This window comes from Aspergillus pseudonomiae, assembly GCF_009193645.1.
Source record: "Aspergillus pseudonomiae strain CBS 119388 unplaced genomic scaffold BDV37scaffold_48, whole genome shotgun sequence".
NCBI classification, from domain to species: domain Eukaryota; kingdom Fungi; phylum Ascomycota; class Eurotiomycetes; order Eurotiales; family Aspergillaceae; genus Aspergillus; species Aspergillus pseudonomiae.
The window spans coordinates 217,813-241,716 of NW_022476040.1; the positions used below are offsets into that span (position 1 = coordinate 217,813).

The 23,904-nt window shown below is 48.3% G+C and overlaps 9 protein-coding genes across 9 annotated transcripts; 5 read left to right on the plus strand and 4 right to left on the minus strand.

The window, feature by feature from the left end:
- Positions 1–1,157: 1,157 nt before the first annotated feature.
- On the minus strand, positions 1,158–2,304 carry BDV37DRAFT_284520 (putative short chain dehydrogenase/reductase; the record flags this gene model as incomplete). The annotated part of the gene is made up of 5 exons (XM_032087518.1): positions 1,158–1,434; positions 1,489–1,929; positions 1,988–2,053; positions 2,101–2,149; positions 2,205–2,304. 5 exons carry the CDS (start codon positions 2,302–2,304, stop codon positions 1,158–1,160), a joined length of 933 nt encoding a protein of 310 aa, XP_031940033.1.
- A 2,541-nt stretch (positions 2,305–4,845) lies between these two features.
- On the plus strand, positions 4,846–7,127 carry BDV37DRAFT_295135 (acyl transferase/acyl hydrolase/lysophospholipase; the record flags this gene model as incomplete). The annotated part of the gene is made up of 8 exons (XM_032089793.1): positions 4,846–5,140; positions 5,199–5,417; positions 5,582–5,681; positions 5,750–5,911; positions 5,970–6,099; positions 6,154–6,387; positions 6,449–6,664; positions 6,725–7,127. The coding sequence occupies exons 1-8, from the start codon at positions 4,979–4,981 to the stop codon at positions 7,125–7,127; spliced, it is 1,626 nt and encodes a 541-aa protein (XP_031940034.1). The 5' UTR covers positions 4,846–4,978.
- A 1,231-nt stretch (positions 7,128–8,358) lies between these two features.
- Positions 8,359–10,027, plus strand: BDV37DRAFT_252154 (uncharacterized protein). Its single transcript, XM_032082393.1, has one exon. The coding sequence runs from the start codon at positions 8,420–8,422 to the stop codon at positions 9,926–9,928; it is 1,509 nt and encodes a 502-aa protein (XP_031940035.1). The 5' UTR covers positions 8,359–8,419; the 3' UTR covers positions 9,929–10,027.
- A 205-nt stretch (positions 10,028–10,232) lies between these two features.
- On the plus strand, positions 10,233–12,611 carry BDV37DRAFT_252156 (HET domain-containing protein). The gene has a single exon (XM_032082394.1). The coding sequence runs from the start codon at positions 10,493–10,495 to the stop codon at positions 12,332–12,334; it is 1,842 nt and encodes a 613-aa protein (XP_031940036.1). The 5' UTR covers positions 10,233–10,492; the 3' UTR covers positions 12,335–12,611.
- A 434-nt stretch (positions 12,612–13,045) lies between these two features.
- On the plus strand, positions 13,046–15,882 carry BDV37DRAFT_252157 (uncharacterized protein). The gene is made up of 2 exons (XM_032082395.1): positions 13,046–13,225; positions 13,278–15,882. Exons 1-2 carry the CDS (start codon positions 13,115–13,117, stop codon positions 15,378–15,380), a joined length of 2,214 nt encoding a protein of 737 aa, XP_031940037.1. The 5' UTR covers positions 13,046–13,114; the 3' UTR covers positions 15,381–15,882.
- On the minus strand, positions 15,487–17,902 carry BDV37DRAFT_154833 (glycoside hydrolase family 15 protein). The gene is made up of 3 exons (XM_032079048.1): positions 15,985–17,902; positions 15,861–15,925; positions 15,487–15,812 (listed from the first exon to the last, which is right to left on the minus strand). Exons 1-3 carry the CDS (start codon positions 17,744–17,746, stop codon positions 15,594–15,596), a joined length of 2,046 nt encoding a protein of 681 aa, XP_031940038.1. The 5' UTR covers positions 17,747–17,902; the 3' UTR covers positions 15,487–15,593.
- A 366-nt stretch (positions 17,903–18,268) lies between these two features.
- On the minus strand, positions 18,269–18,680 carry BDV37DRAFT_284526 (uncharacterized protein; the record flags this gene model as incomplete). The annotated part of the gene is made up of 4 exons (XM_032087519.1): positions 18,269–18,344; positions 18,412–18,483; positions 18,541–18,602; positions 18,666–18,680. The coding sequence occupies 4 exons, from the start codon at positions 18,678–18,680 to the stop codon at positions 18,269–18,271; spliced, it is 225 nt and encodes a 74-aa protein (XP_031940039.1).
- Positions 18,681–21,464: 2,784 nt separating this feature from the next.
- On the plus strand, positions 21,465–22,373 carry BDV37DRAFT_252159 (type 1 glutamine amidotransferase domain-containing protein). The gene has a single exon (XM_032082396.1). It carries the CDS (start codon positions 21,567–21,569, stop codon positions 22,254–22,256), a length of 690 nt encoding a protein of 229 aa, XP_031940040.1. The 5' UTR covers positions 21,465–21,566; the 3' UTR covers positions 22,257–22,373.
- Positions 22,374–22,392: 19 nt separating this feature from the next.
- On the minus strand, positions 22,393–23,739 carry BDV37DRAFT_252161 (uncharacterized protein). The gene is made up of 2 exons (XM_032082397.1): positions 23,610–23,739; positions 22,393–23,546 (listed from the first exon to the last, which is right to left on the minus strand). Exons 1-2 carry the CDS (start codon positions 23,660–23,662, stop codon positions 22,637–22,639), a joined length of 963 nt encoding a protein of 320 aa, XP_031940041.1. The 5' UTR covers positions 23,663–23,739; the 3' UTR covers positions 22,393–22,636.
- Positions 23,740–23,904: the final 165 nt, after the last annotated feature.

Sequence of the window (23,904 nt, forward strand, 5' to 3'; positions counted from 1 at the left end):
GAACCGTGGAGAGCACAGCCTCGCCTCCGACTTGGCACCGCATCCTGCAGTGGCTACGGATCTCTCGGAGCGGGGAGAAAGTGCCAAGCGAGTGGAAGTCTTTCCGAATGGTCGGTTGGCATTGGCTGATCTCATCGATATGGTGTTGCCTAATGATGGATTGAGAGTGCTGGTGGCTATGCCTGACTTATCATGTTTCATAGGTTAAGGCTCATTATCTGATGGGCGAGTTCTTCCTTCGAATATTTGTGGCTCCACATGGCCAGCGCGAGAACCTTCAACAATGCAGAGAATAGCCGTGACATCTTTTTTGTGTTTTATCCACGGCGCTTGATCACATTGTATTCTGGTTACTAAGTTCAATATAATTCTTCTTCGAAAGTGATGGCTCAAACTGCGTTGGGCATCATAGCAGTCCATTAAGTATGTTGAGAAGTTACGGTTACGGGCTCGATCCCATACTGAATATGGAAGGACTATGGAATGTACCAAGAACCGCAAAGCCACTAGATATCGGTTCGAGCCATACACTATAGTGTTTGAGTACCGCAGATCTGCCGAGAGTTGGATGACTGCAGCAGGGCGGATTTATTCCGTTATCTCCGGGTGACAGAACTTGGTCGCTTAGGGTTTTTAGCTCCCGGCACTAATGCAACCTGATTACCATCTTGGCGTGGCTGTGTTGCAGACCTTGGGTGGCTAGCCCTTGTTTGGCTTCATTTTTAATATATCATGGCTGTGGTAGATGGTTCACTGACGTGGGTCTGTCCATCGGTATTTTTAGAGTTGCTTACGCCGTCGAATGTCTGGCATCGGGAAAAATCTGAGGTATCAGGGACCGAACATAGAGACCAAAGCTCTTCACCGATGAGTTCCCAAAGATAAAAATTGCAACAATAGACTCATTCTCCCTTTTGGTGCCCACCGTTTGGTTCAAGTCGTCATCCTGGTTACTTCTATCCGTGGTTCAATTCTTCCCTTTCATCAATCTTTGTCTCTTGGTATCGTTACTTGTGTCCATCATTTTAGCTTCAGCATATGCAATGGACCATTAGGTGTTTACTGCAGAAACATGCCATCGATAAGTTATCTTATTCATCTATTCTTTCAAAATGAGTCCGATCCTAATCTTCAGTACGGACCCATAACTGCGGCCCTCACAAAAACAGCCCCAGCGACGGCGGCGCCGATTTCATTTGATCCTCCTGAATGTCCTGGATAAGCGCATTGCCCGCATAATCCTCTAAATCCAAATCTATATAGCCCCGGGCAGCCCATTTCCTCCCCGAGACGAAGATAGAGTGTCCATTGATACCAGTATCGCTGAGAATCCGCAAGAGACACTCTCCTGCATCTTCAACTGTGGCCAATACTACCCCCAGGCTGGAAACATGGGCAAATGCTTCCTCCGAGAGAATATTCGTTTTCACATACCTAGGTATAGGTCAATGGCCAAGTCGCTCAAGTTCTGCGAATAGGACTACTTACCATGGGGAGATGATATTGACCCGACTTCCGTAATAGAATGCCGTCCTCCTGAGAGAATGCATGATACCCCGCATAGCCCATTTACTGGCACAGTACTGAGGCGCGCGAGGGCAGTCGAGGAAGGCTGCACCAGAGCCGATTAAAACCAAACATGTATCCTCTTGTTCGGGTGAGGGAGTCTGTCCGTTTTGCTTGATGAAGTAGTGGGATGCTAACTTGGCTGTGTATAGTGTTCCTTGGATGTTAACGTCGATGGTACTCAGGTCCGGCTTTTCTGGTTCTTGATCGTCGCCGGAGTACAGGAAAACTTCATCTGGTCGGTGGATGCCCGCGTTGGCGACGACGTAGTGGATCTTGCCTGTTGGTGAAAAGGAGATGGCTTCCCGGAAGAGACGCGCTTGATCATCCCAGCTGGTGGTGTTGCATTGAATGAACTTGGTGCTTGTGGATGGTTAATAGGTGAGGTTATTATAGTGGCAACCATAGGAAGGGTTCTGACCCCTGTAGCTCTGCTTCTAATTTCTTTCCCTTGTCTTGATTCAAATCCGCGATACAGACGTTAACCCTACGTAGTGTGTTAGGTACTCCTTGTGATTAGGATTGGCGGCGTACCCTCTATCAACTAGGGCGCGAACATATCCTTCGCCGAGACCATTGGCACCTGTTTCAGTTAATGACCACGTACAGCTTGGCACACTACACGGATGAAACCATACCTCCAGTGACAATTGCCGTCTTTCCCTGCAGATTCTTGGTGTCAAAAGGCAGGCTGCAGTCGACAGGTCCATTATGCGTATAACGTTTTGCTTGGGACATGGTTCTTTCTGGTAGTGGGAGAGAGATAATGAAAAAAGTGTTCTACTCCTCAGTCGCAAGGGGAGCCCGTTAATTCTTATAATTCACACATTCTGGTATGATTTATAGAAGCTCTGGGTTGTAGTATCGGGTATGATCTCATACCGGGCACTAAAATGGCACTAATGCAAGTTGCTTATGCGAGCCAACAATTCTGGTTTCCCATTACGGAGCAGACCATGGGTTCGCGGGTTCTCCACACTACGATCCACCATCCACCCAGGGTAAAGTTCTCCCAGCAAGAAGTAGGCACGCCACCTTGAAAGGCAAAATAACATGGCAGATAATCACACACAGAACCAAGATATACATTAGACGGGATTGCCTTCTGCTCAACTGCTAAGCCATAAGTCGGCCGACGTTAGCGTATACGTCGTCAACAGGCCAGTGGAAGGCACAGGGAGTCTTGTATTGGTGAATAGCTTTGCGAGGCAACGTGAAAGTGGGATGTAAGGGCACCCCGATGATCAAGTACACTTACACCAGAGCTAGTCCAATGACCATCAAGATCTTGCTGCATATTTTGAACTCCGGTACGTCTATGGCCCTACGTGCCCAACGCTTGTAACCCTACACCATGGCCAGGGTACCACGGCTCTTAGTACACATTGTGCTTATGGATTGTCCCATGACTTACTATGTTAGGTGTTGCGCAATCCCAGACTGGGAAGAAGGGAAAGATATTAGCGTTACTGAAAAGAGATGCGTAGCAAAGCTGAGAACGGGGAACGAAGGCGAGATCCTTTGATATAGCCGGGGCGGAGAGAGTGACCAACAATCCGAGATAACATCTCATGAATGTGATGGACGAGACACGGCCTTATCGGGGCAATGCTTTTGGACACTCTTGGTACTTTGATGCTCAAAAAGGGCCCTAGTTGAAATATGCTTTTGTTTCGACTTATTGTTGAGCTTCTCTGAGCGCTGCTGATCCTGATTTGATGTTGATTCTGGAGCTATTATAGCAGAGGAGAGATACCGGGGACAGTAAGAGAGCCGTGGACATATGTTAAGGGGCATATGGATGACAGACATGAGTAAGAAGGAAAAGGTGGGATTCTTGTATGGCAGAAAGAAATAGAAAAACCTAACCCTTCATTCCTTTGATATATCCTGGATATACATCTCAAACCTGAAAGTCTCGTGTTTTACTTTAAACCGCCTGACCGGAACGAGCTAGATAAACTTGCCCACCCAGAGTATTGCAGGGAGATAGCTCGTAGCACTAGTAGGATGCTACCCATATCCTTGCTGGACCTTTGTATTGAATACCTTTCCTTAGTTCAGTTATGTCGTTTGTGATTCTTATGCCCTGAGTATTTGTGCCTTAGAGTAGCTCTGCCGAAGCTTAAAGAATACCACATTATCCGAATGTTTATTGTGCTGCAGGGTACTTGATCCATCCAAAAATTATAGTACGTTTAGCTGCAGTTTCCACGGATTTTCTGATCGCTCTGATAGCCTCAAACAGGCTCTTGACATTGCATATGCCAAGTGCACCTACAGCAAAAGATTGAATATTAGTCAATTAAATGTATCTACTATAACCCTCCGTTTCATTATCTACGAATTATAATACCGGAGGTGTTCAGAATATGAACTAGTAGCTTGGCCTCGTTGCTGACTGGTTTACTTATCCACTTGACAGATTGCCGATCAGGTCCGAGCTCCCGGAACCTTCCAGTGTAGCCAGCCAGCAACTCAATTGATCACATACTGCGTAGCCCTATCAATAGTAGATACAGATCTAAAGTATGGAGACTGGATACTGAGGCACCTCAGCAGACTAGTGGTCTCTGCTGGTATGAGCCCATAATCATTATGTTCTGCCTCGAAGGTCTCGAATACCGTGAGCTCAGTATGAGTAGTATGTTTTACCAGAAGAATTGGTTCTGTCGTCACATGGTTTCATGTACAGCAAGAACATAGACATATGCAATAAGGGAGCAGTACCTGAAAGTAGTGTCAGAACGTATTGTGTTAGTACAAGCCAAACTCGCTGGCTTTCGATCTCACCTGTGAAATATTTTCTGTGTACGCGAGTAGCCCTTGTGGAGTTGACCTGGCCTGTCCCTTTCACTCAGAGGCAACAATGATAGGTCGATGCCCTGCCTCGGACAGTACGGCGGCCATGGGAGCAAACTCTATGCACGACAAGTCACAAATGTAGCGGGTTAGAAGGCAGAATATGCGGGTCTAAGTCGAGCAATCACACCTTTGGGTTCAGCTGCAGGGGTCATTTTTGTCATTCATGTCAGTTCCTAGCCCCACCATGTGGGTCACGCAACGTGTTGCGGCGGAATAGGCGAGGGGTTCTCTCTTCGCAGCTGCGGGACTGCGGCTGAGGATGGTTTGAAATCAGTATCCCTCGAGCTCGTAACATAGCTGCTCAATAGCTGTGGGCCCACAATGCCGATCGTGATGGATCTTTACCGCTCTTTGCGTAGTGCTATCAGTGGGAAAGAAAATATGAATTTGCCATGCTGATCATCAGCTGAGATGCTCACACCCAATGCACATATAAGCCTCTCCATGTCAATCTTCACCGACCACAATATCTTTCAATCAATCAATAAATTCTATGCCCATATACCAAGGCATTGTTGAATAAGAGAACATTTGGTGAACCGTTAACATGCTAAGCCCATTCACTACGCAAGGGGTGGAAAATCTCCCGGCTCTTCCAGACAAGCTGTCTTCAGAAGATAGTGGGCAGTACGTTGTCAAGTGCGAACAGTTTAAAGAAGTAAAAGCCGAAGATGGCAATATCGAAGCCGCGATATGGTTTCGACTACCGGTAAACTCTGCACATTCGACAACCCACATAGATCGTTTCCCGGCTAACACATTAACAGCCTATCACCCCGTCCGTCCTTCGCCGTATTCAATTCCTCCAACTATTTGCGGAATCTGGAGACCAGGGATTCGTCGGTGACAGAGACGCGGGAACCTGGACATGGTTTGAACTAGCTATTCTTGAGAATGAAGAGAAGGATGAACCAATGATCAAGAACAACATCCAGTATGTTTGGAAAAGTCACCTCAATCCGATGGAGACGCCGAACTTTAAATCGGTACGTACTACATGAGTTGAATGCCATACAGTGCTGTGCTAAAATGATGCTTTTCTGTTCAGAATCATGGTATGGTCTTCGACCAAACACATAATTTACTGCGTTCACTTGAGGTATGTGCGCCGTCCTTTCCTGTAAATCTCTACCTAATAATTGATAATTAGGTGGGAAATGTCATTGCCATTCGTATTTGTGCTCGCTTCAAAATGTGGGCAATTAGAGCCCTGAAGGGATACTTGGCTGTTCAAATTAGCAAAGAGCCAGGTTAGGGATCCCCCTGTACTTTTTCTTCTGTTTTCAAGTTCTTTCTAATGGACCCCCCGTCTATATAGCCACATACGAGCCCGCTAGATTTGAGCGATTCAAATACCTCCAAAATGCACTCCAAGAGCTGAACGAGAAGAATGACACCGATTATGATCTTGAAACCCCTCCCATGCGTGCCGATGGTTTCGATGCTGCTAACGAGAAACCGCTACGTGTCCTATGTCTTGGTCGGTGCCTCTCCTTCTCCTGCTGAAGTATCTCAGGCATGCTGACATATTAGCAAAGATGGAGGAGGTGTGCGTGGATTATCGTCGCTCCATATCTTGCGCAACGTGATGCAGCAGCTCGGGACCGAAGAAAAGCCAGCAAAACCATGTGAGGTGTTTGATATGATTGCTGGCACTAGCACTGGAGGGTAAGTACATCTAAGTATGTGTTGAGAAGACTTAATGCTAATATGTTGAGCCAGGCTATGTGCGATCATGCTAGGTCGACTGAGGATGTCAGTTGACGAGTGCATTCATGAATATGAGAAATTCATGAACCAAGTATTTACAAACACTTGGCGGGAAGCAGCGGAGAATTTGGTGAATGTGACCAAGTATAATACTTCCAAATTAGAAAATGTTCTCCGGGGTGTTATCAAAGAACGTACCAAGAATGAGGACGAGCCTCTATTAGACGAGGGCAACGAGTGTAAAGTGTATGACTCTTCACTGTTACTCCTCCCTGAATCTTACGGCATTGCTAACATCTCTGCTTAGCTTCGTCCTCTCCATTGATGAGACGGCAGTTAACAATAAAAGCCCCGTATTCCTCCGCTCCTACACCAACACTCAACAGCCATCTCTGTTGCCAAATATCAAGATATGGGAAGCTGGTCGTGCAACATCCGCTGCGCCAACGTACTTTGGCCCCATGCAGGTTGGCGGCCAAAAGTTGATCGATGGTGGTCTTGGCGCAAACAACCCTGTTGGATGGTGAGTTCATCTCTCTTTCTATGGCACTACGTTCTTCAATGCTGAAAGACTTTTGTTCAGGTTGTGGAATGAAGTCCTAAGCGTGTATGGCGCTGGTCGACCCATCTCGTGTTTTCTCAGTATTGGAACGGGCATTCCTAAAAATAGGGCCTTGGGTGGTATATTCAAACTGCCAACTTCTTTGGCTGCAAATGCAACCAACTCTGAGATTATGCATATTCTCTTCCGGACCCTCCTTGATGCATATGCACCACAAACCATGCGCGCCAAATACTGGCGGCTCAATGTCGGCCACGAAATACCTGGTTGGCCGGAGGATCCCAAAGCGGCTAAAAAGAACGATCTACCAGAACTAGATGACATTAAAGGTATATATGGATTTGTGGAGAAAACAGAACAATATATCACGCAGCAGGCAGACCTTATACGCAGATGTGTGGAGACAATCCAAGAGAGTCGATGAGATATCCCATTGAGACCGTCTATCCGGAAGTACAATTTGATTGGAAGTCCAACACGAGGGTTAGCCATCAGGAAGCTTTTGTTCTTTCCTCGCATCCGTTGTCTTGCATTTGATATCTGTCCGAAGGATATTCTATCTGCTATGAGCTGCGGGTTCTCATAGACCAAGATACTGTCACAATTTAGTGATAACCTATATGTTCCCTTTCTAGAGATAGATTATAGAAGTTGTATAGATCAGCAGATGCACCAGGCTTGTATACAGAAAATCAGAATTAAAGTATAAGACTATCAAGGTCAAGGATTAGTAGCTCTGTTAGTAGGAATAGAATTATTAGCATTAACGCGGACCATATTTTCAACAATTGAAAGCTTGTTCTACAAACACGGTCACCTATAATACTTTGCCCCTAAAATAACTGTAATCAAGATCAAGCCGCATATGCCATATAGTAGCTCAAACCACGGCTAGGGCGAGTATCACTCAATATGCATGGGCAGTCAGGGTTTGACCCTTGCCTGGAACAGCCAACTGATCCCGTCCTCTTCATGCCTTTCTTACGGCCATTCTCGCCGTTGGTTAATGCAGACCTGAGCGACATTCTTCAGTGTCCTCGTACCCACAAGGAATCTAGTCACTCACATGCTTTCCTTCTACCAGGTATCATATCTCCAGCCGCATGATGCTCATAGCGGAAGGTTGCCGCCAAGTACTGAATTACAAATAAAACCCGTGCGATTTCTATGTCGTTCCAGTACATGGCTCAAATATTATGGCTAATCCATCAGATCCGAGAATAGTTTTCTTTCTCGGGCCTTATCAATTCTCAAGTTGTTCTTCTTAACCAGTATACAGCCTTGCAACGGAGCCTTTGTTTTCATGTTTTAGAGATCATGCCTCTCGCGCGGGTATTGAGTAATGTCCTTTTACGCAAATACCTTCTTTAACCAGTGTACACCCCAGGAAGAGGCCGAGTTTACTATAAGCACCAGGCTGAGCTGGTAACACGACTCAGTGAAAGTGATGGAGTCTTTACTCGCTACCAGGTGGGGTTGCGCTTCAAGGACTGGCAAATTACATATCATACCCGTAGCCTTTAATACGGAGTTTACCTCTTTGGCAAAGCACATGCCAGAGCATTATTACATAATTATGATTGTATTGAAGGGTGGCAGCTGTAGCTTAATAATTGCAAGCTAACCACAGGCTATATTTAGTCCGTCGTAGCCCCCAGCAAACCCCGCAGAATCTCATTTCTTGCTCAGTCAACAACTTCAACACAGAGCAAAATCATGGACTGTCTGATATTGCCTTTGGAGGTTTTCCAGACCATCCTAACATATCTGGACCTTGACTCAGTCAAAGCTCTTCGTCTGACAAACCGAAGGCTCGCCGGGATGTGCATCGGGCCTCGATTTTTAACTTCCCTTCAACAACCAACTCTGGACGTATCATCACAGAATCTTCGTTCTCTTCATGCTTTGGCTTGTAATCCTTCGCTCAGCAAGAGGATCCACACTTTGACCCTCCTAGCAACAAGCTTGGACTCTTCTGAGTTAGAGAAGAATGTGAAGACTGGACGATATACTGCGCGGGAATTCAAGGGGCCCTTTGTTATATCTTCTCAGATCGAATATTCCCCCGAAGAACTGTCAAAGGCCATCTCCGACCTAAGCTGGTTGAGGGAGCAGCAAGAAGAAAGAGCCAATGAGTCGTCAAGTGAGATGATTCAGCTTCTTGAACTTGCGTTCAAGGGGTTTAACAAGTTGGATTCGATACACCTAGATGGTGCGCTCATCGTCGGCCGTACGAATAGAGAATCAGCTCATCATGGGAAGTGGCACCCGCTATGGATGCGAGCTTCGCACATACTGTCTATGGTTTTGACGGCGACAGTTCAGAGCGGGATTTCAGTAAAGAAGCTCGATGTATATCGCGATACTCCAAGATGCTGCATTCCATCCGGTCATATCACCACCTATGCATCACACTTCAGGCCCGGCCAGCTAGAGATACTAGGCAAGGGCTTAGAATCTCTAAAACTTAGTATGTCTGGGGAGATAGATGATACTTTTAACATCACCGAATCAGATAACATGGGAGGCCGGAGGGGACTTCTATCGCGCGAAGATGCTCGTGCAGTGCTAGCTGGTGGGACACCAGGAATTGCATCCCTGCTCAAACCTGCCTCAGCTCTTCGAGAGTTAGATCTATCTTTCCGTCATACCCTAATAGACGGGACACTAGAAAGCTATGACCGGATCATTGAAAGTATTGCCCAAGAAACACAGTTCCCCAGGCTTGAGAAATGTGCACTTTCGGGATTCATGGCAAAAGGGGAGTCAATTCTGCTATTTCTCCAGCGGCATGCCAATCTCCAGTCTCTGACGCTGCATGAGTGTAATTTGACCACTGGTTCATGGACACCGATCATGTCGCATCTAGACCAATCCATGCCAAAGCTAGAGTTCCTCAGCCTCTCAAACCTGTATGGAAAGCATGTGAACTATACACCAAGGGTTGGTCACATTGATTCTAATGCCAGATTCCAAGTAGAGCAGGGGGAGCAGGAAGTCGATGGAATGGTGAATCTTCATCCAGTCTGGGACACCGATCAACAACCACGTTGGAGGTGCCTGCAACAGGCTGGAGGGAAATGTGTGCACACCAGGAGCTTCACCCGTGAAGAATTGAAGAAAGGGCTTGTATTTCGGCCGCTAAGGCCTGGGGGTAGGATTAAAGGCTCTTCTGAGCATATGCAGTGGGGAAAGGCTCGGAGGGCGCTTTATGGACCTCCATAGTGCTACCTTCCTTTGTGCTCAAATATGTTCCAGACCAGCTGGTGGACTCCCTGCCTGCGGGATAGGTGATCACTGAGGGGAATTGAATTATTAGGTCACACCTAGTGGAAAGGCTCGCCCTTCCCTCGTCACTATACACAAAACCTGTAGAATATAGGGGCCTATAATATCAGACTAACGGTATTGAGATGTTGTAGCAGTAAGTTATGGCCGGAAAAGCTACCCCAAGGCAACGAGACAATTCTAACATAATGGACTTAGCTTGAATAAGATATGCAAAGCTGTATATCTCAAGCTTTACTTTAAATTTTATATAGTGTCTCGGCATGAAAAGGACCGAAAAGAACACACGTAAGCCGAGACGCCACACGCTGGGCTGTGAAGTTATCACGCACACCACTAAGCCTTGACAAGTTAGACTAGTTTGAAGAGGCTGGCATCGCCTCAATCCTCTCAGGTTCCGCCAGGTGGAACGTCCACCATGATGATTATCGTTATCCAATAGGTGGTGCTATCTAAACGATCCCCCTCTGCCTGCTCCGACAAAATATTATAAAAGTGACAATGGAGGAGGACATACCCTGTCACGTCTATTCCCGCATCGAGCCCGATGAATTCCGTGTCATCAGGATTGTGGAGGTACAACCTCAGGTTAAGTTCAGCCTGCAGACATTCTCCATTTATGAGGCCCCCGCGTATGAAGCCCTGTCGTACGCATGGGGTAACTCGCCGGAGTTGGAAGATAGTGTCTGTAACGGTGCGCGTTTCCGCATCTCCCATACACTGGGTCAAGCGCTGCGCGGAATCCACGCACATTCTGGCGGGGGGTGGATATGGGTGGATGCTATATGCATTAATCAAAGCGACGCAGAGGAAAAGGCACACCAGGTCGCGGGGATGGGAGAGCTCTATTCCTGTGCAGACCAAGTTCTGATCTGGCTAGGAGATGCCACTGATGAGAGCGATATGGCGTGTTCGCTGTTGCCCGAACTTACGGAAAAGATCTGGGCGCTGAAAGAGAGCACAGGATGGAAACCGCTAACCACAGACGAGATCGTAACGCAAGGCCTTCCACATCCTGATGATCAGCTCTGGCGCGCCGTTCTGCTGCTCTACAGTCGGCCCTGGTTTCAGCGACTCTGGATTGTTCAGGAAGTCGTTTTGGCGCCCCAGTGTGTTTTTCTATGCGGTGCGCAGCAGGTCGAATGGCATGTTGTGGTGAATTTTGCAATTGCCGCGTCAAAATCCTTTTTCGTCAGCAATATCGCTGGCTTGCACGTGGATGCGATGGGTGAGGATCAGGTAAGCCGGTCGACGAATGGGATCAAACTCATCCGGAGCTCACGCCGTTTGAAAGATGGGTTGGAGGAAGCCGAAAAGGAGATCGAGGGGCTTTATGCAACGATGGACATCATGCAGAGCCAGGGCGCCTCCGTGAAGGTAGACTATGTCTATGCAGTTCGCGACATGCTGCCAGACGCCATGCGTCAAAAGGTGGTGGTGGACTACTCCGATGAGGCTAAGCAGAATTACGGCATCGTTCACGCAAGGTTTTTCCGCCAATGCTTGGAGAGGGTCAGAGATTGGCCATCGTTGCGCTTTCCTCCAACAACGACCCATGCAAATATCCCTTCATGGTGCCCGCCTTGGGGCAGTGGCTGGAATTACCGCTATCTGCCCGTCGTGGGTTGTAAAGCTGGAAGACCGGCTGCAACGTCTCTCCCATCGACCTCTGGTAACCTGTCGCTTACGGCCAACAGCGGTGATGAAGGGATCCTGTGTATTGCTGGCTTGTTTGTGGATACAATCCAAGATATCGTTCCCCTCAGCCAGGTGTTTGGCGAGAGCTCAAACGTTTTTCATGCACATCGAATCTTGAGAGCTCTGAAGGATTGCTTGGCTTACATTCCCCACCATGCCCACAGTCACCAACGCCTCCTTGGTGTTCTAATTGGCCAGTGTGGCTGGCTCGAATCACCCGAATTCTCTGGGCGTCCGGACGGTGATGTTCTAGGCAGTTTTATCGCATTCCTAGAGCTCACTGCAAACGAAAAGCATGAAGATGGGGCTGATCCACTCCCTGTCAACCTAAACACGGCGGAATACTTTCTTGACGAGCATCGGTTCTGGCGGGGCTATCTCAACCTCATCATCATTCGATGGCCAGGCAGAAGCTTTGCGTTTACCAACAACGGCCGTATGGCTATAGTGCCATGTGACACCAAACCCGGAGACACTGTGTGCGTCTTTCTGGGAGCAACTCTTCCGCAGGTTGTATCTCGGCACGAAGATGGCGTACACAGCCGATATGTGGGGCCCAGTGTTGTCGATGGCATAATGCAAGGAGAGGTCTTTGACACTATGGGGGAGTGGATGAAGAATAAGGAGACGATCCGTTTGAGATAGCATCTAGCAGCTGTCCGTCCTGGTGGCCGGTTACGCATGGTGCAATGCATTGTGTTATCCCTCTCAGACTTTGTAAGCTGTTATAGTATTTATGTAAATTGGCGAGTTCGGGTTGAAAGAAGAAGACTCACGCAGGCCATGATTGCACCCTGCCTACCCCTATACATGGCTTTCCATAGCCTACCAATGTCGCATGAAACCTGCCATGCATCTTTGCAAATAAAAGCCATCGAGACTAGTAGGGTTAAACCATTCCATTTCAGATACTCGGTTTAGCTTGCCTTCCTTTCAATATGTTCCTTCGTGAATACTCAATCCAGTGACAGTAAGCCAGTGTTATTAACACAACATATAAATCATGAAGCATGGCTTCGAATGGTCTACTAAAATTTACAAAAGATATTGAGCTCACCTCGGGAGAGATAAATCACCACGTCCCTATTCTGCTATGTGAGTCCCAGGGATATTCATCTGTCAGTCAAGAGATTCCACTTACCTCACATCATGCCATCGTGCCATTCACCAAGTTTGATGCCAAATCTATTTTTGTATATCGATCACGTGCATTTGTGCACAACCGGATGAGTCAGCCAGTGTGACGTTGTGCAACCAAATGCTAAGGCTCTCCCCGTAGATGCCTTGCCTTCTTGTTTATTTAAAGCCCTCGTATCCCCAGCAGTTACGTTGATGTTCCTCGGACAGTACCTGGACAGCTTTCCTTACTTTTGTCACACTGTTCTTCCGTGACTCCCATGCCCATGTTCGCCTTGGCTGCCAACCATGGCTAATCTCCATCAAACGGAGATCCAAATCTCCAACCTCCCGACCAAATCGGTCATACTCACCCCACAGAGGGCAACAATCACCCGTGAGATCCATACTACTATTCATGTAAGTCTTGGATCTTATACCTCCTCCCACCATATACTAAGAGATGTACCAGCCAGGCCAAAATGTAATCACGATCCAAGGCCTAGATCCCAACGTGGACCTGGACTCTGTCCAAATCGATGGCTCCGGCCCTGCTATCATAACAGACATGCAAACAGATGTTGTACCCCGGCGCGAGAAATTCAACGACGTCTATCCTGACCTGACAGTCGACGAGGAAAGTGATATCGATCAGGACATGACGACCGACGAAGAAGGTATCAATATCGATGACTCTGAGCTCCAGGCTATCCTGAAAGAAGAGCAGACCCTAAACACCTCTATTGCCAAGGCACAGGATGATAAATCTGCGTCGCTGTTTGTGTTGCAGTTTCTTGTGGGCTATGGGAAGAGTATTGACTCGACTAATTCTGATCCAGCTAAGCTGAATGATTTCCTGCAAATGTATCTTCAGCAGAGGAAGACGGAAGGGGATCGCGCGAGGGATACGGAGGTTAAGATTGCTGATAGTGAGAAAGTGCTTGAGCGAGTTAAGCGGAAGAGGGAGCGGTTGGAATCAGCCCATACTAAGGCCAAGGAGGCTGCATTGAAGGACGCTCGGCGAGCTAGCGAGAAGCGCGTGAGGGAGCGACAGGAGCGAAGGGTTAAGCAAAAGCGAGATATCAATGAGAAACGGCAATTTTGGAAAGATCGCGTCGGTCAAGTCGAGGTCTACCTGGATGGGCATGTGTCGGCCAGTCCGGGGTCCAGTCGCCGGAGCTCGGTAACTGAGAATGCTACATATGGTGGCCAGCCGATTGAAGTGACCATGAATCTGACGTATATCGTTCCTGGCCCGAGCTGGGCGCCTCGGTACAACTTGAAGATCAATACACCGGCTTCCACCGCATCGTTGATCTACAACGCGGACTTCCAGAATAACTGCTCGGAGACTTGGAAAGACGCTAAGATCACTCTTTCAACCTCTCATGCAGCCTTCTCGGGTCTGGATGAGCCAATTCCCATTCTCCAGCCCTGGCATGTCACAACCTGCTCGATTTCGGATCCTCAATCAATCTCTTGGCAGGATGTCTTACGAAGCCCAGCTGAGATAAACCACAATGCTATGGCGACCAACATGAGTTCGTATCCCGCGACCGTTGATGTTCAAGCACGCGCTCGCGCCCAGATGATAGCGAACGCAAGAAGTCTACAAGAATCCGGCGCAGTACAGAACGCGCAGCAACTGCAACAACAAGCTCTAGCCCAGCAGGCTATGGCACAACAAGCCCCAATGGCCCGGGGGTTTGTGGCACGCAGAGAACCGCGAACCACACCGCGTGATTCCCGCCATTCATGGGTCCCCTCAGCGCGTAGAGCACTGGGATGGGGCGTTAGTGAGGATAATGAGGATAATGAGGAAGCCGATGACAGTGGCAGCGACACTGAAACTAACGCGTCACCCAGCCTGGAGCGACAGGATTCGGTTCCACAGAACTACGGTCTGACCACGACCTATGAACTTTCTGGTCTCCGCACACTTGCTCCCTCTACCAGCCATAGGCGCCATCTTATTGCTCAGTCAACCCTGCAGTCTCTGACACTAACGCATGTGATTGTTCCCAAGATACGTGCCACTGCGTTCCTGCGTGCCAGAGTTAAGAATACCTCGTCGGTCAATATCCTGCGCGGGAAGACTGGCATATCCGTTGATGGAACCTTCTTGGGATCGTCTACGCTGCCGAATTGTGCACCGAATGATTTCTTCAATATTTCCCTCGGGGTTGACCCGAATGTTCTGGTGACTTATGCCAAGCCGACTGTTCGCAAGCTTGCTTCTGGGTATATCAGCAAGGAAAAAGCTGCAGTATTTCGTCGAAGTTGCTGGGTAAAGAATACGAAGAGTACAGCAATTGATATGATTGTTTCGGATCAGATTCCGCTCAAGGACAATGAACAGATGCGTATCCAGGTACTAGAGCCGAAGGGCTTGGAGAAGGAAGGTAGTGAGGTGGATATGCCGCTGGAAAGGGATAGGGGCAGAGGGAAGGCAGTGATGATGAGAAATGGTGAAGTCAAGTGGTTTATTAGATTGGAGCCTGGCAAGGATGTACGGATGGTGTTAGAATATGACGCCAAGGCGCCTGATGGAAGTGCGGTGATTACGGCTACTTGAATTTGTTCGTTCTTGCTGATTGATGGAAGATGTGGCGAAATTGTCAGTTGCTGTCGAATATGTATCTTACTAGCTCTAGCCTTGTCAGTTCGACGTGTATCAGCTCCTTTTTCATCCTAATAGTGCTAATTACATACATACCTAAATCAACATATACGTACAATGAGCAGAACCCGCCTGTGATATTGACAAATTGCATGATAAAAAGAACCCTCAGTTCACTCCGCCCAGGTTCATTGCTGCACTAATACAAGCCAGATGGCTGAATGCCTGCGGAGTGTTACCTATCTGCTCTCCAGATATGGCCACCTCTTCGGAGAACATGCCCAGGTGATTCGCGAAGGAAAGCATGTTGTCAAAGTTAGTCATCGCCAACTTTCGCAGCTCCCGGTACAACGGGTCATCGACGTTGTAAGATATTGCTTTCGAGGCCTAGCTTCGTTAGCCACTTCCATAAGCTGCAAGCGAGGGAGTACTGACACGCATCATGGCTTCGACTAGCCAGAAGGTGACCATCACAAAAGCGCCCTCGCGACCTCCGACCCCTGTCATCCATCGGTTAGCAGAGCTGTTCATCAATATGAGTGAATCGCAAAGAACATACCATCATCAACCTTGGTGTGATCGTACCGAGAGACCATGTTGGCCATCGATAGTCCCCCCTTGGCCTGGGGTAGCATGACTCTTTTCAGTGTGTTCAGAAACCTAGGGTCATTTGGCGCAATGAAGAAGACAAGCGGGGCAATCAGAACAGCTGCATCCAGGATATCCGGGCTCTCGTAGCTCATGCAAAAATATTTGTCTTTGAAGTTGTACCCCTTCGTCATTATCTCATCGTAGAGATCATCTCGGGCTCGTAGCCACTCGATTCGATCCGGACATGGTAAATTCGAGCGCTTTTCTGCCAATCGCAGGGCTCTATCTAATGCAACCCAGAGCATTATCTTCGAATATACGAAGTTCTGCGGTTTCCCTCGTACCTCCCAGATTGATCTGTCCGTTTCATGGAGCACACCCATCACGTGGCTGATCATCCGTCTTACCGCGAGCCATTGGTCATAGGAAATGGGACGCCCATGCTTATGGTAAAGGTAGACGCTATCCATGAGCTCTCCAAATATGTCTAGCTGAGTGTGGCTGGCGGCTCCATTCCCGATTCGTACTGGTTTACTACCCATGTATCCCTCCAGGTGATCAAGCTCAGACTCGGGGATCTCATGCTCTCCGTGGATTGTAACCATGATCGGGAGGAACGCTCTGTTAGTCCGAGATTCACCGTTCGCCGGTGGAAACACCCGGTCAAAGATGAAATTGATATAGGACTCTGCCTCTTTCGGATATCCATTTTTGAGAAAAACATAGACCACAAACGCAGCATCACGCACCCAAGAGTACCGGTAGTCCCAGTTCCGCGGTCCGCCGATACTTTCTGGGAGGGAAAAGGTCGGGGATGCAACAATAGCACCAGTTGGTTTGTACGTTAGTAGTTTCAGGATCAGCAGGCTTCGTTCTACCTGCTCGCGATAACGCCCTCGGAAGGTACACTGATTGATCCACATGGCCCAAAATTCAGCAGTATCATGCTCTAGTGTGTTCAAGTAGGATTCCAGAGATTTCGCGTCCAAAAGAGTCTTTTCTTTGCCGTGTAACACGAATGTTGCGGCCTGTCCTTCCAGCACTTTCATCTTCATAAACACGCCTGGTCCTTTCATCCCCGGTCTGTCCTTGATCTCGAATGTGATCTTGGGAGTTTCATTCGATCCCTCGCCAAATGGATCGGGGCTAGTGAGAATACTGAGCTGCAGGCGCTGCGTAGCACTCTCGAACAGATATTCATGCAGCCGACTGCCGGCATCGCCATGAGTTACCCATCGACCGGTATGCTGCTCAAGCGCATAATTGAACGCAGGAAAGATTTCAACAGCCATTTCCATCTGACCACGAACGCATTCCACCTTCCTGACTACTCCCGAGTGGCATTCCGCCCCCTCAGTACCATCGGCAGCTGTCTCGCAGGAGCACCAGGCTGACGCGGAATCCCGCGGACGAGATGGCTTTTTGCTTGAGACAGGAAAGTAATCTGATAGCGTGATCACCCCATCTTCGTGAATCCATCGTGTCTCTAAGACGTTTGTACAAGCTCTATATCGTTGTTTGCTCATGGGTTTGATATCTCCTGCCGGGCGGATAGTGAAATGGCCACCCTTGGTCTTATCCAAGACGCGGCAGAAGACGGATGGGGAGTCGAACGCTGGCCAGCACATAAAGTCAAGACCACCATTCTTGCTCACCAGGGCACATGTGTGCATATCCCCGATGATGCCATAATCTTCAATACTGCAGTAGTTCGGAGATGTGGCGGCCATTTTCCGTGGTCGGGTTAGATTCAAAGATATATAATTGGTGAGAGCTGTGTATGGCTTGGACCATGTACGTAGTTCAGGATAGCCACCATTGGTTTTCTATCCAAACCAAGTACTGAGACTGCTGGGTGTACTTGAATGTACCTCTTTCAATGTCTTTCTCTGTTCCTGTGGAAGGTTTCCTGTATGACATCACTGGGACAGCCCATACGAGGGCGTCCCGTGACTCTGACCATATCACATAATCTGGCACGTGTTCTCACATAGATACGTGAACTATTCTCAGTAGTTTTGTTTTTTGGTTTTGCTATGCCTTTATTAACAGGGGGGGTGGTCCAGCTTCTAGATATGTATAGACCGTGCACAACTACCCTAATGAAAATTGGCCGGCAAGCCATGGACAGCACAGGCTCCTAATTTAATTTACGCAAGGGTTCAAATACTCCATCGGCATGTGTATAAAGTGAACTGTTACTAAAAGGTTCAACATCATGGTTCGGAAGTTACGTGTCTAGCCAGATACCACTAATCTTGAATTTCTTGGACAAAAATGTCGACATCTAGCTTCTTGATCTTGTCAATTGTGTCCGTGCTGATCAGGCTAGTAGGCCATGGAAAGTCAGCCAGAGAAGCGCAACTGCTGCAGCAAAAAGTCTTCTATCACTTACAGAGGGTAGCAGGCAGGAGGGAGCGCTCTATTGCAGATCCAGCTGTCCTGGCCAGACTCTTCTTGGATAAACCTGGATAGAGCAATCAGGTCGGTGCAACTCAGGGCGTCTTTGCCATACCACACTCACTTTCGCACATTTTGATCATGCTTCTCCCAGGCCTCCATGGTCTTGTAGGTATAGAAGATTCTCTTTGAAGGGTTAGCGTTAATAATCTCCTCGGTCTAAAGGAGAATGTGTCGGGGTTGACATACCTTCTGCTCAGACATCTTGAGTTATGAAACGAGGTAGGGTCTTTTACTCTGGTTAGTGCACGCTGTGGCGAAGAGTATCAGGAGAGAATCCACAAACTGGTATGGTCAGCCGAAGTAGTTCTTTTTGCTTGGAGCGATGTGAATCAGTAGCAATGGTAGAGTGAGCAACTGTTATGGTAAGTAGGATTCGCGAGGACAACCGTACAATTGATGTAACCGCTAGCTGGACAGATAACAGGAAAACAGGATTTGATTACCAGTTATACATATTACGTAGGTGACGTTGATCTTTCATGAATCTCGTCTGATGGGACTACTTTGGGATGGACTGCTCGCAGAGGATCTATAGACGATCGAGAAACCTTTGTATCTACGAAGCGCTAGCCCCACATCTGTAAGAAGAAGTCGTCGAATATCTTTAGAATTCTCGAATCATGTCTTCGCCGCAGTGTTGGTCTCCCGGGGGGTAGAGTGCTAGCCCCAGCTGGGGATCGAGTTTAGCTTTTGGCATGGGACAAAGCCACAGTCTGTCATGATCCGTGGTACGAGCTTAACTGAGTCAAACCATGTCGGCAATTTGATGTCTCCCTATGGGCACCATGGTAGATTTTGGAACTCTCCTCTAGTTCCGCATCATTTCTATTGTTTGAAAATATTGGTAGCCCTTGCGGGGGGAAGCAAATGGGGGGCAGTGATCTAGTGCGGGCACATGATCCTCTTTCTGTGTCTTCTTGATTATTGTAGATATTAATATCAGCTATAGTAAGTGTCACTGAAGAAATGGTACTCACTCAGTGACCTTGCCGTCATGTTCTATTTTATGCTGTCAGGTGTGTATTGGATGTTCTGTGCAATATTAGCATCCGGTCTTTCCCACTTCGAGTGAACAGCATTTATCCTGGATTTCACGTACCTTGAGGTCGGACATTGGGTAAGAAGGCTCAATGGGTGATTTGTGCTTTTATGTGGAAGAATCGTGGACTACATGTCTCGACGGGATATGGCCTTCTTATAATGCCTGACACACTGCGCCCTGGGCATGTACTATGAGGGGTAGATACATCATAGCAGCTAATCTCAGGGGGTATACAGTAAGGTATTACTTGTTAAGCTGGGCAAGGATGAAGAATACGTGTCTTGCTTTAGCCTGAGACTGAAATTATGAATCCGCCTGCGTATCCTATGCAAAGTCGTCAGGCGCATCACCACGCCGCTAAATCGATATACAGTTCGCACCGACTGGAACGCTTCGCATTGATGCATGGGTGTATGACAGCCAGGGTACCCGTGCTTCTGACAAGTCACTGGGAAGGTAGCAAGTACTCTGGTATTGGGTGATTTCTCCAGGAAACATCGATATTGAGACCCCCGCTGAAATGTGGTGAAGCCCTGAGTAAGAAAATGGCCCACTTAAAGTATAGATACTTATAACAAGCTCATTGCCTATCAATCATTACTAAGTAGGGCGGTAGATATAGACATATTATTAGTTACCAATACCAATACTAAACCTCCAGCAAAGCTAATAGATTGGGACAAGCTACTCTTCCTTAAACATGGTTCTAACCTCAAGCCTTATAATCGCGACATAGGTAATAGTCCGGTAGTCATAACGAACCATTATATGCCCAGGCCTATCGACATCCATTATTATATAACCGGGCTGGATCAACATGCGCCTTGGTAATGACCTTTATTGATATCATGGTGTGTCGCACTGTGTTATGTACCGCCGCTGTCAAATGCAGCCCTAGACATAACCGCGCAGAAATATTGTCAACTAGACGTAGATATATGCTGATCAAAACTTGGAGTACGATATAGGCATTCTTGGTGTGGTGTCCAATGGGAACTCGCCATTCGGCATCTTAGCGCCGGTATGGGGATCTTGAATATTATCAAAAACCATACATCCTCCACGCCCGTAGGGCACCAGTTGCATCCTACAGAAGATTGGTTGCAGCTCCACAATTCTTGTGCACATCAATCCCTGGAAGTTGTAAGTTACGGGAATTCTCCCTTGGCGAGTACTAAGTACCTTGCGACTGACTAGCCCTCCGCGGCCCAGAAGCTTGCCGCCAGCCGTTTCTTGTATACTGGATGGGTGTTTAGAGGCTTAATTGCTTCTTTTGTCACCTTCTAACTTGGAGCATTATTATTTTAATAGAAATAATCATCCTGTAATTGTACTATAGTAGATTTACTCTGTATCCCTAGATTATTATTCATTTTCGGAATAACTTTTTCAACAACATCAAAGTTGTCGACTTTGTCTGTTAGACTAAGTGGTACAGTACTCCTTTCAGGACGGCTTTAATATTGAGTGAGAACACTGGCACGAATCACAGGACAAGATTTTATAGCCAGGAAACACAACAATGCGAAAACGATCCTACTGGTATGTGTTGGGGTACCGGGCTTTTCTTAATTTTGGCCACTCGAATATAGACTCTCCAGGTATGGAGGATACATATCCTGGGCATTTATTTGCAGATGATCATCCTGTGGTCGGGGTCGGGGTTATGAGCCTCCTTTCCAAGCTGTGGGGGGAGCAATAGGGTCCAGACTCAACGCTGGGAGACTTTGGCTAGGATTTGAGAGGGACAATTGAGATTGGTGGACCCGGCAGCAGAACCCACAAATTAAGCTCTGTTTTGGCGCAAGATGCAGGAAGAACTGAATGTCGATCGGACGGACGCGGATGAACAAACTATCCGAGCAATCATTAGAACACACGTAACGTGGGGTAGATCATTTGTCCCGTTCGCCACGAGTACTAGTACTGAGGGGGTTCAACCCTAATACCCTGTATAATCTGCCCGTCGGACTTGATTAACGGCGATGAATGCAGGCAAAATTATCAGTCCTAGGGTACAGCATACAACCTACTAGTTCACAACTATGGTTAAGCGCATCTTGAACGTCGTCACAAACGTCGGGCACTACGACGACCCGTCCCACCCGACCGGCTTGTGGTTGTCTGAGCTGACGCACGCCTGGCATGTATTTGAGGAGCAGGGATTCGAGCAGACCATCGTCAGCCCAGCGGGGGGGCTCTGCCCCCTGGAGCCGCGGTCGCTGAAGTTCCCAAACTACGACAAAACCGCGAAAGCGTGGCGAGCCGATCCGGCACGCATGGCACTCTTGGAGAACACTGCCAGACCCGACCAGATCAATTCGGCTGACTTCGACGCGATCTACTTCACGGGCGGGCATGCGGTGATGTATGATTTCCTGGACAACGAGGGCCTACAGCGGATCACGCGAGAGATTTACGAACGGGGTGGCATCGTCTCCTCGGTCTGCCACGGCTACTGTGGCTTGCTCAACACCAAGCGCTCAGACGGTACCTACCTGGTCTCCGGGCACAAGATGACCGGGTTCTCCTGGCGGGAGGAAGTCCTGGCCTGTGTAGACAAGCTTGTGCCTTACAACGCCGAGGAAGAGCTGAAGAAGCGCGGCGCCGACTACAAGAAGGCCAAGCTGCCATTTGTCTCATACACCGTGGTCGACGGCAACCTGGTGACTGGGCAGAACCCTGGGTCCGCTACTGAGACTGCGAAAAAGGTCGTCGACGCCCTCAGCCGTTAATGAACGCCGTCGCCGACTGCTTGGTTAGTAGGCACCCTGGAGTAGACGATCCGGTAGCCGGATCGCACAAGCCTTCTTCGGCGTTGGAGATCTCCAAGGATGGAAAGCAAAGAAAAGAGAAATCGTTGGAGCCAATCGATCCTAAGCTTTTGTATATGTATCTACTTATCAATACAAGGCGCAATCAAAAGAGTTCTGAAGAACCCTATATACTATATATTCATATGCCTTACTCCCTGTTAGGTCCGCGAAAATTCCCACGTGGAGTACTAAATACATTCTCCTCCAAGGGAGCTTATTATAGTCGCCGTATAATTCCTGTCAGGCGAAAACTCTGATACATGCACTCTATAGATACTACGATCTCATCTGACTTGATATTAATGGAATGCCTCCAAGGGTGTGGGCATGTTCAAGACCATCTGCGCATCCTTGAGGACGTCCATCCGTACGATGGTCGAAACGCCCAATTCGTTGAGCAGCTTGCTCAATGGACCTTCACTCCGAGAGAGCGTGACATTCCCAGGGAGAAGACGTTGTGCCCCCAGGAGTGGGTTGGTCTGAACTGCCACCTCGTACCATTTCCCGTCAATCTTGTTGATCGCGATGTTGGTCCCGATCGACGATTGGGATGGGATCGTCCTCAAGGCCGGAAGGGGTACGTCCAGGGTCAAATCGGGTGTCCCATCGGTCGCAGTCAACTCAGCCTTGATGTTGTGGTCGTCCATCTCCACATTGATGTTGGCGAGCCATTTGGGGAACTGGTATCCGTATACACCTCGTACTCGAGCGATCTCGGTATCGACGGGTAGAGCCAACACGTGTCCGTAGAAGGTTCGGTTCCATACGGAGCTGAGGAGTTGGGTCGTACTGTAACTATTTTGACCGGGCTGACGGACGATGATGGCGATCGAAACCTCGTTGTAAGGGTCATTGTCGCAGACAAGGTACGAGTAGAACGTCAAGGCAACCAAACCGTAACCGGGCAATGCTGTAATGGGCTCTAACGGTGACGGGAGCTTCGACTGCAAGCGGTCTAGGGGCGCAAGAAAGACGAGCTGGATGCTGCTAGTGCGATAATAGAAGTTGGGTGCGTATATTCTTCCCACCCTCGAGTCGACCAGCTTCTTTGGGGTGTTCCGGAAGAAGTCGATATCAGGTCCGACAGCTGGATCGCGGGCGACCTCGTCGAGGTTTGGGTTCATTCGATAACGGTCGTAGTAACCGCCTTTAGGGACATCGACTTTCTGTTCTCCGAATTCAACCTGGGTGGTCGGACCCTTGCAGCGTCTATATAATCATAGAGGAATCAGTACCACGTCAGAGTGAGGAGTAGGCTTAATGGTCACTAACGATCCGGAGGCCTTTGAGAATGCCGCTGACGAGCGGCCTACGGTTGTGGACATGATGCTGGCGGTATGTAGATCTAAAGTGATTTCTTTCGTTTGAATATGCGGAATCAGCGCTGATAGCTCGACTCATTATTAAGGCTTCTGGAGTGTATGTCGTATAGTCATAAGGGTCTCCTGCGCGTGTCCGCCGGAGGGATTGTTGCTCCGCGCAGTGGCAAGTAAAATCAGATCCACGATCGCACTGTGCGTGCCTCGGTCCACCACCCGCCACATTCAAATCTCACAGTAACGCGTTT

Excerpts from the sequence above, each read along its gene's own strand:
- BDV37DRAFT_252154 (XM_032082393.1), top strand. The coding sequence starts at position 8,420 with ATGGACTGTCTGATATTGCCTTTGGAGGTTTTCCAGACCATCCTAACA.
- BDV37DRAFT_252156 (XM_032082394.1), top strand. The coding sequence starts at position 10,493 with ATGGAGGAGGACATACCCTGTCACGTCTATTCCCGCATCGAGCCCGAT.
- BDV37DRAFT_252157 (XM_032082395.1), top strand. The coding sequence starts at position 13,115 with ATGGCTAATCTCCATCAAACGGAGATCCAAATCTCCAACCTCCCGACC. Across the intron at positions 13,226-13,277 it reads AGATCCATACTACTATTCAT|CCAGGCCAAAATGTAATCAC; the intron begins GTAAGTCTTGGA and ends GAGATGTACCAG.
- BDV37DRAFT_154833 (XM_032079048.1), bottom strand. The coding sequence starts at position 17,746 with ATGGCCGCCACATCTCCGAACTACTGCAGTATTGAAGATTATGGCATC. Across the intron at positions 15,926-15,984 it reads TCACACCAAGGTTGATGATG|GGGTCGGAGGTCGCGAGGGC; the intron begins GTATGTTCTTTG and ends GATGGATGACAG. Across the intron at positions 15,813-15,860 it reads TAGTCGAAGCCATGATGCGT|GCCTCGAAAGCAATATCTTA; the intron begins GTCAGTACTCCC and ends TAACGAAGCTAG.
- BDV37DRAFT_252159 (XM_032082396.1), top strand. The coding sequence starts at position 21,567 with ATGGTTAAGCGCATCTTGAACGTCGTCACAAACGTCGGGCACTACGAC.
- BDV37DRAFT_252161 (XM_032082397.1), bottom strand. The coding sequence starts at position 23,662 with ATGTCCACAACCGTAGGCCGCTCGTCAGCGGCATTCTCAAAGGCCTCC. Across the intron at positions 23,547-23,609 it reads TTCTCAAAGGCCTCCGGATC|ACGCTGCAAGGGTCCGACCA; the intron begins GTTAGTGACCAT and ends ATGATTATATAG.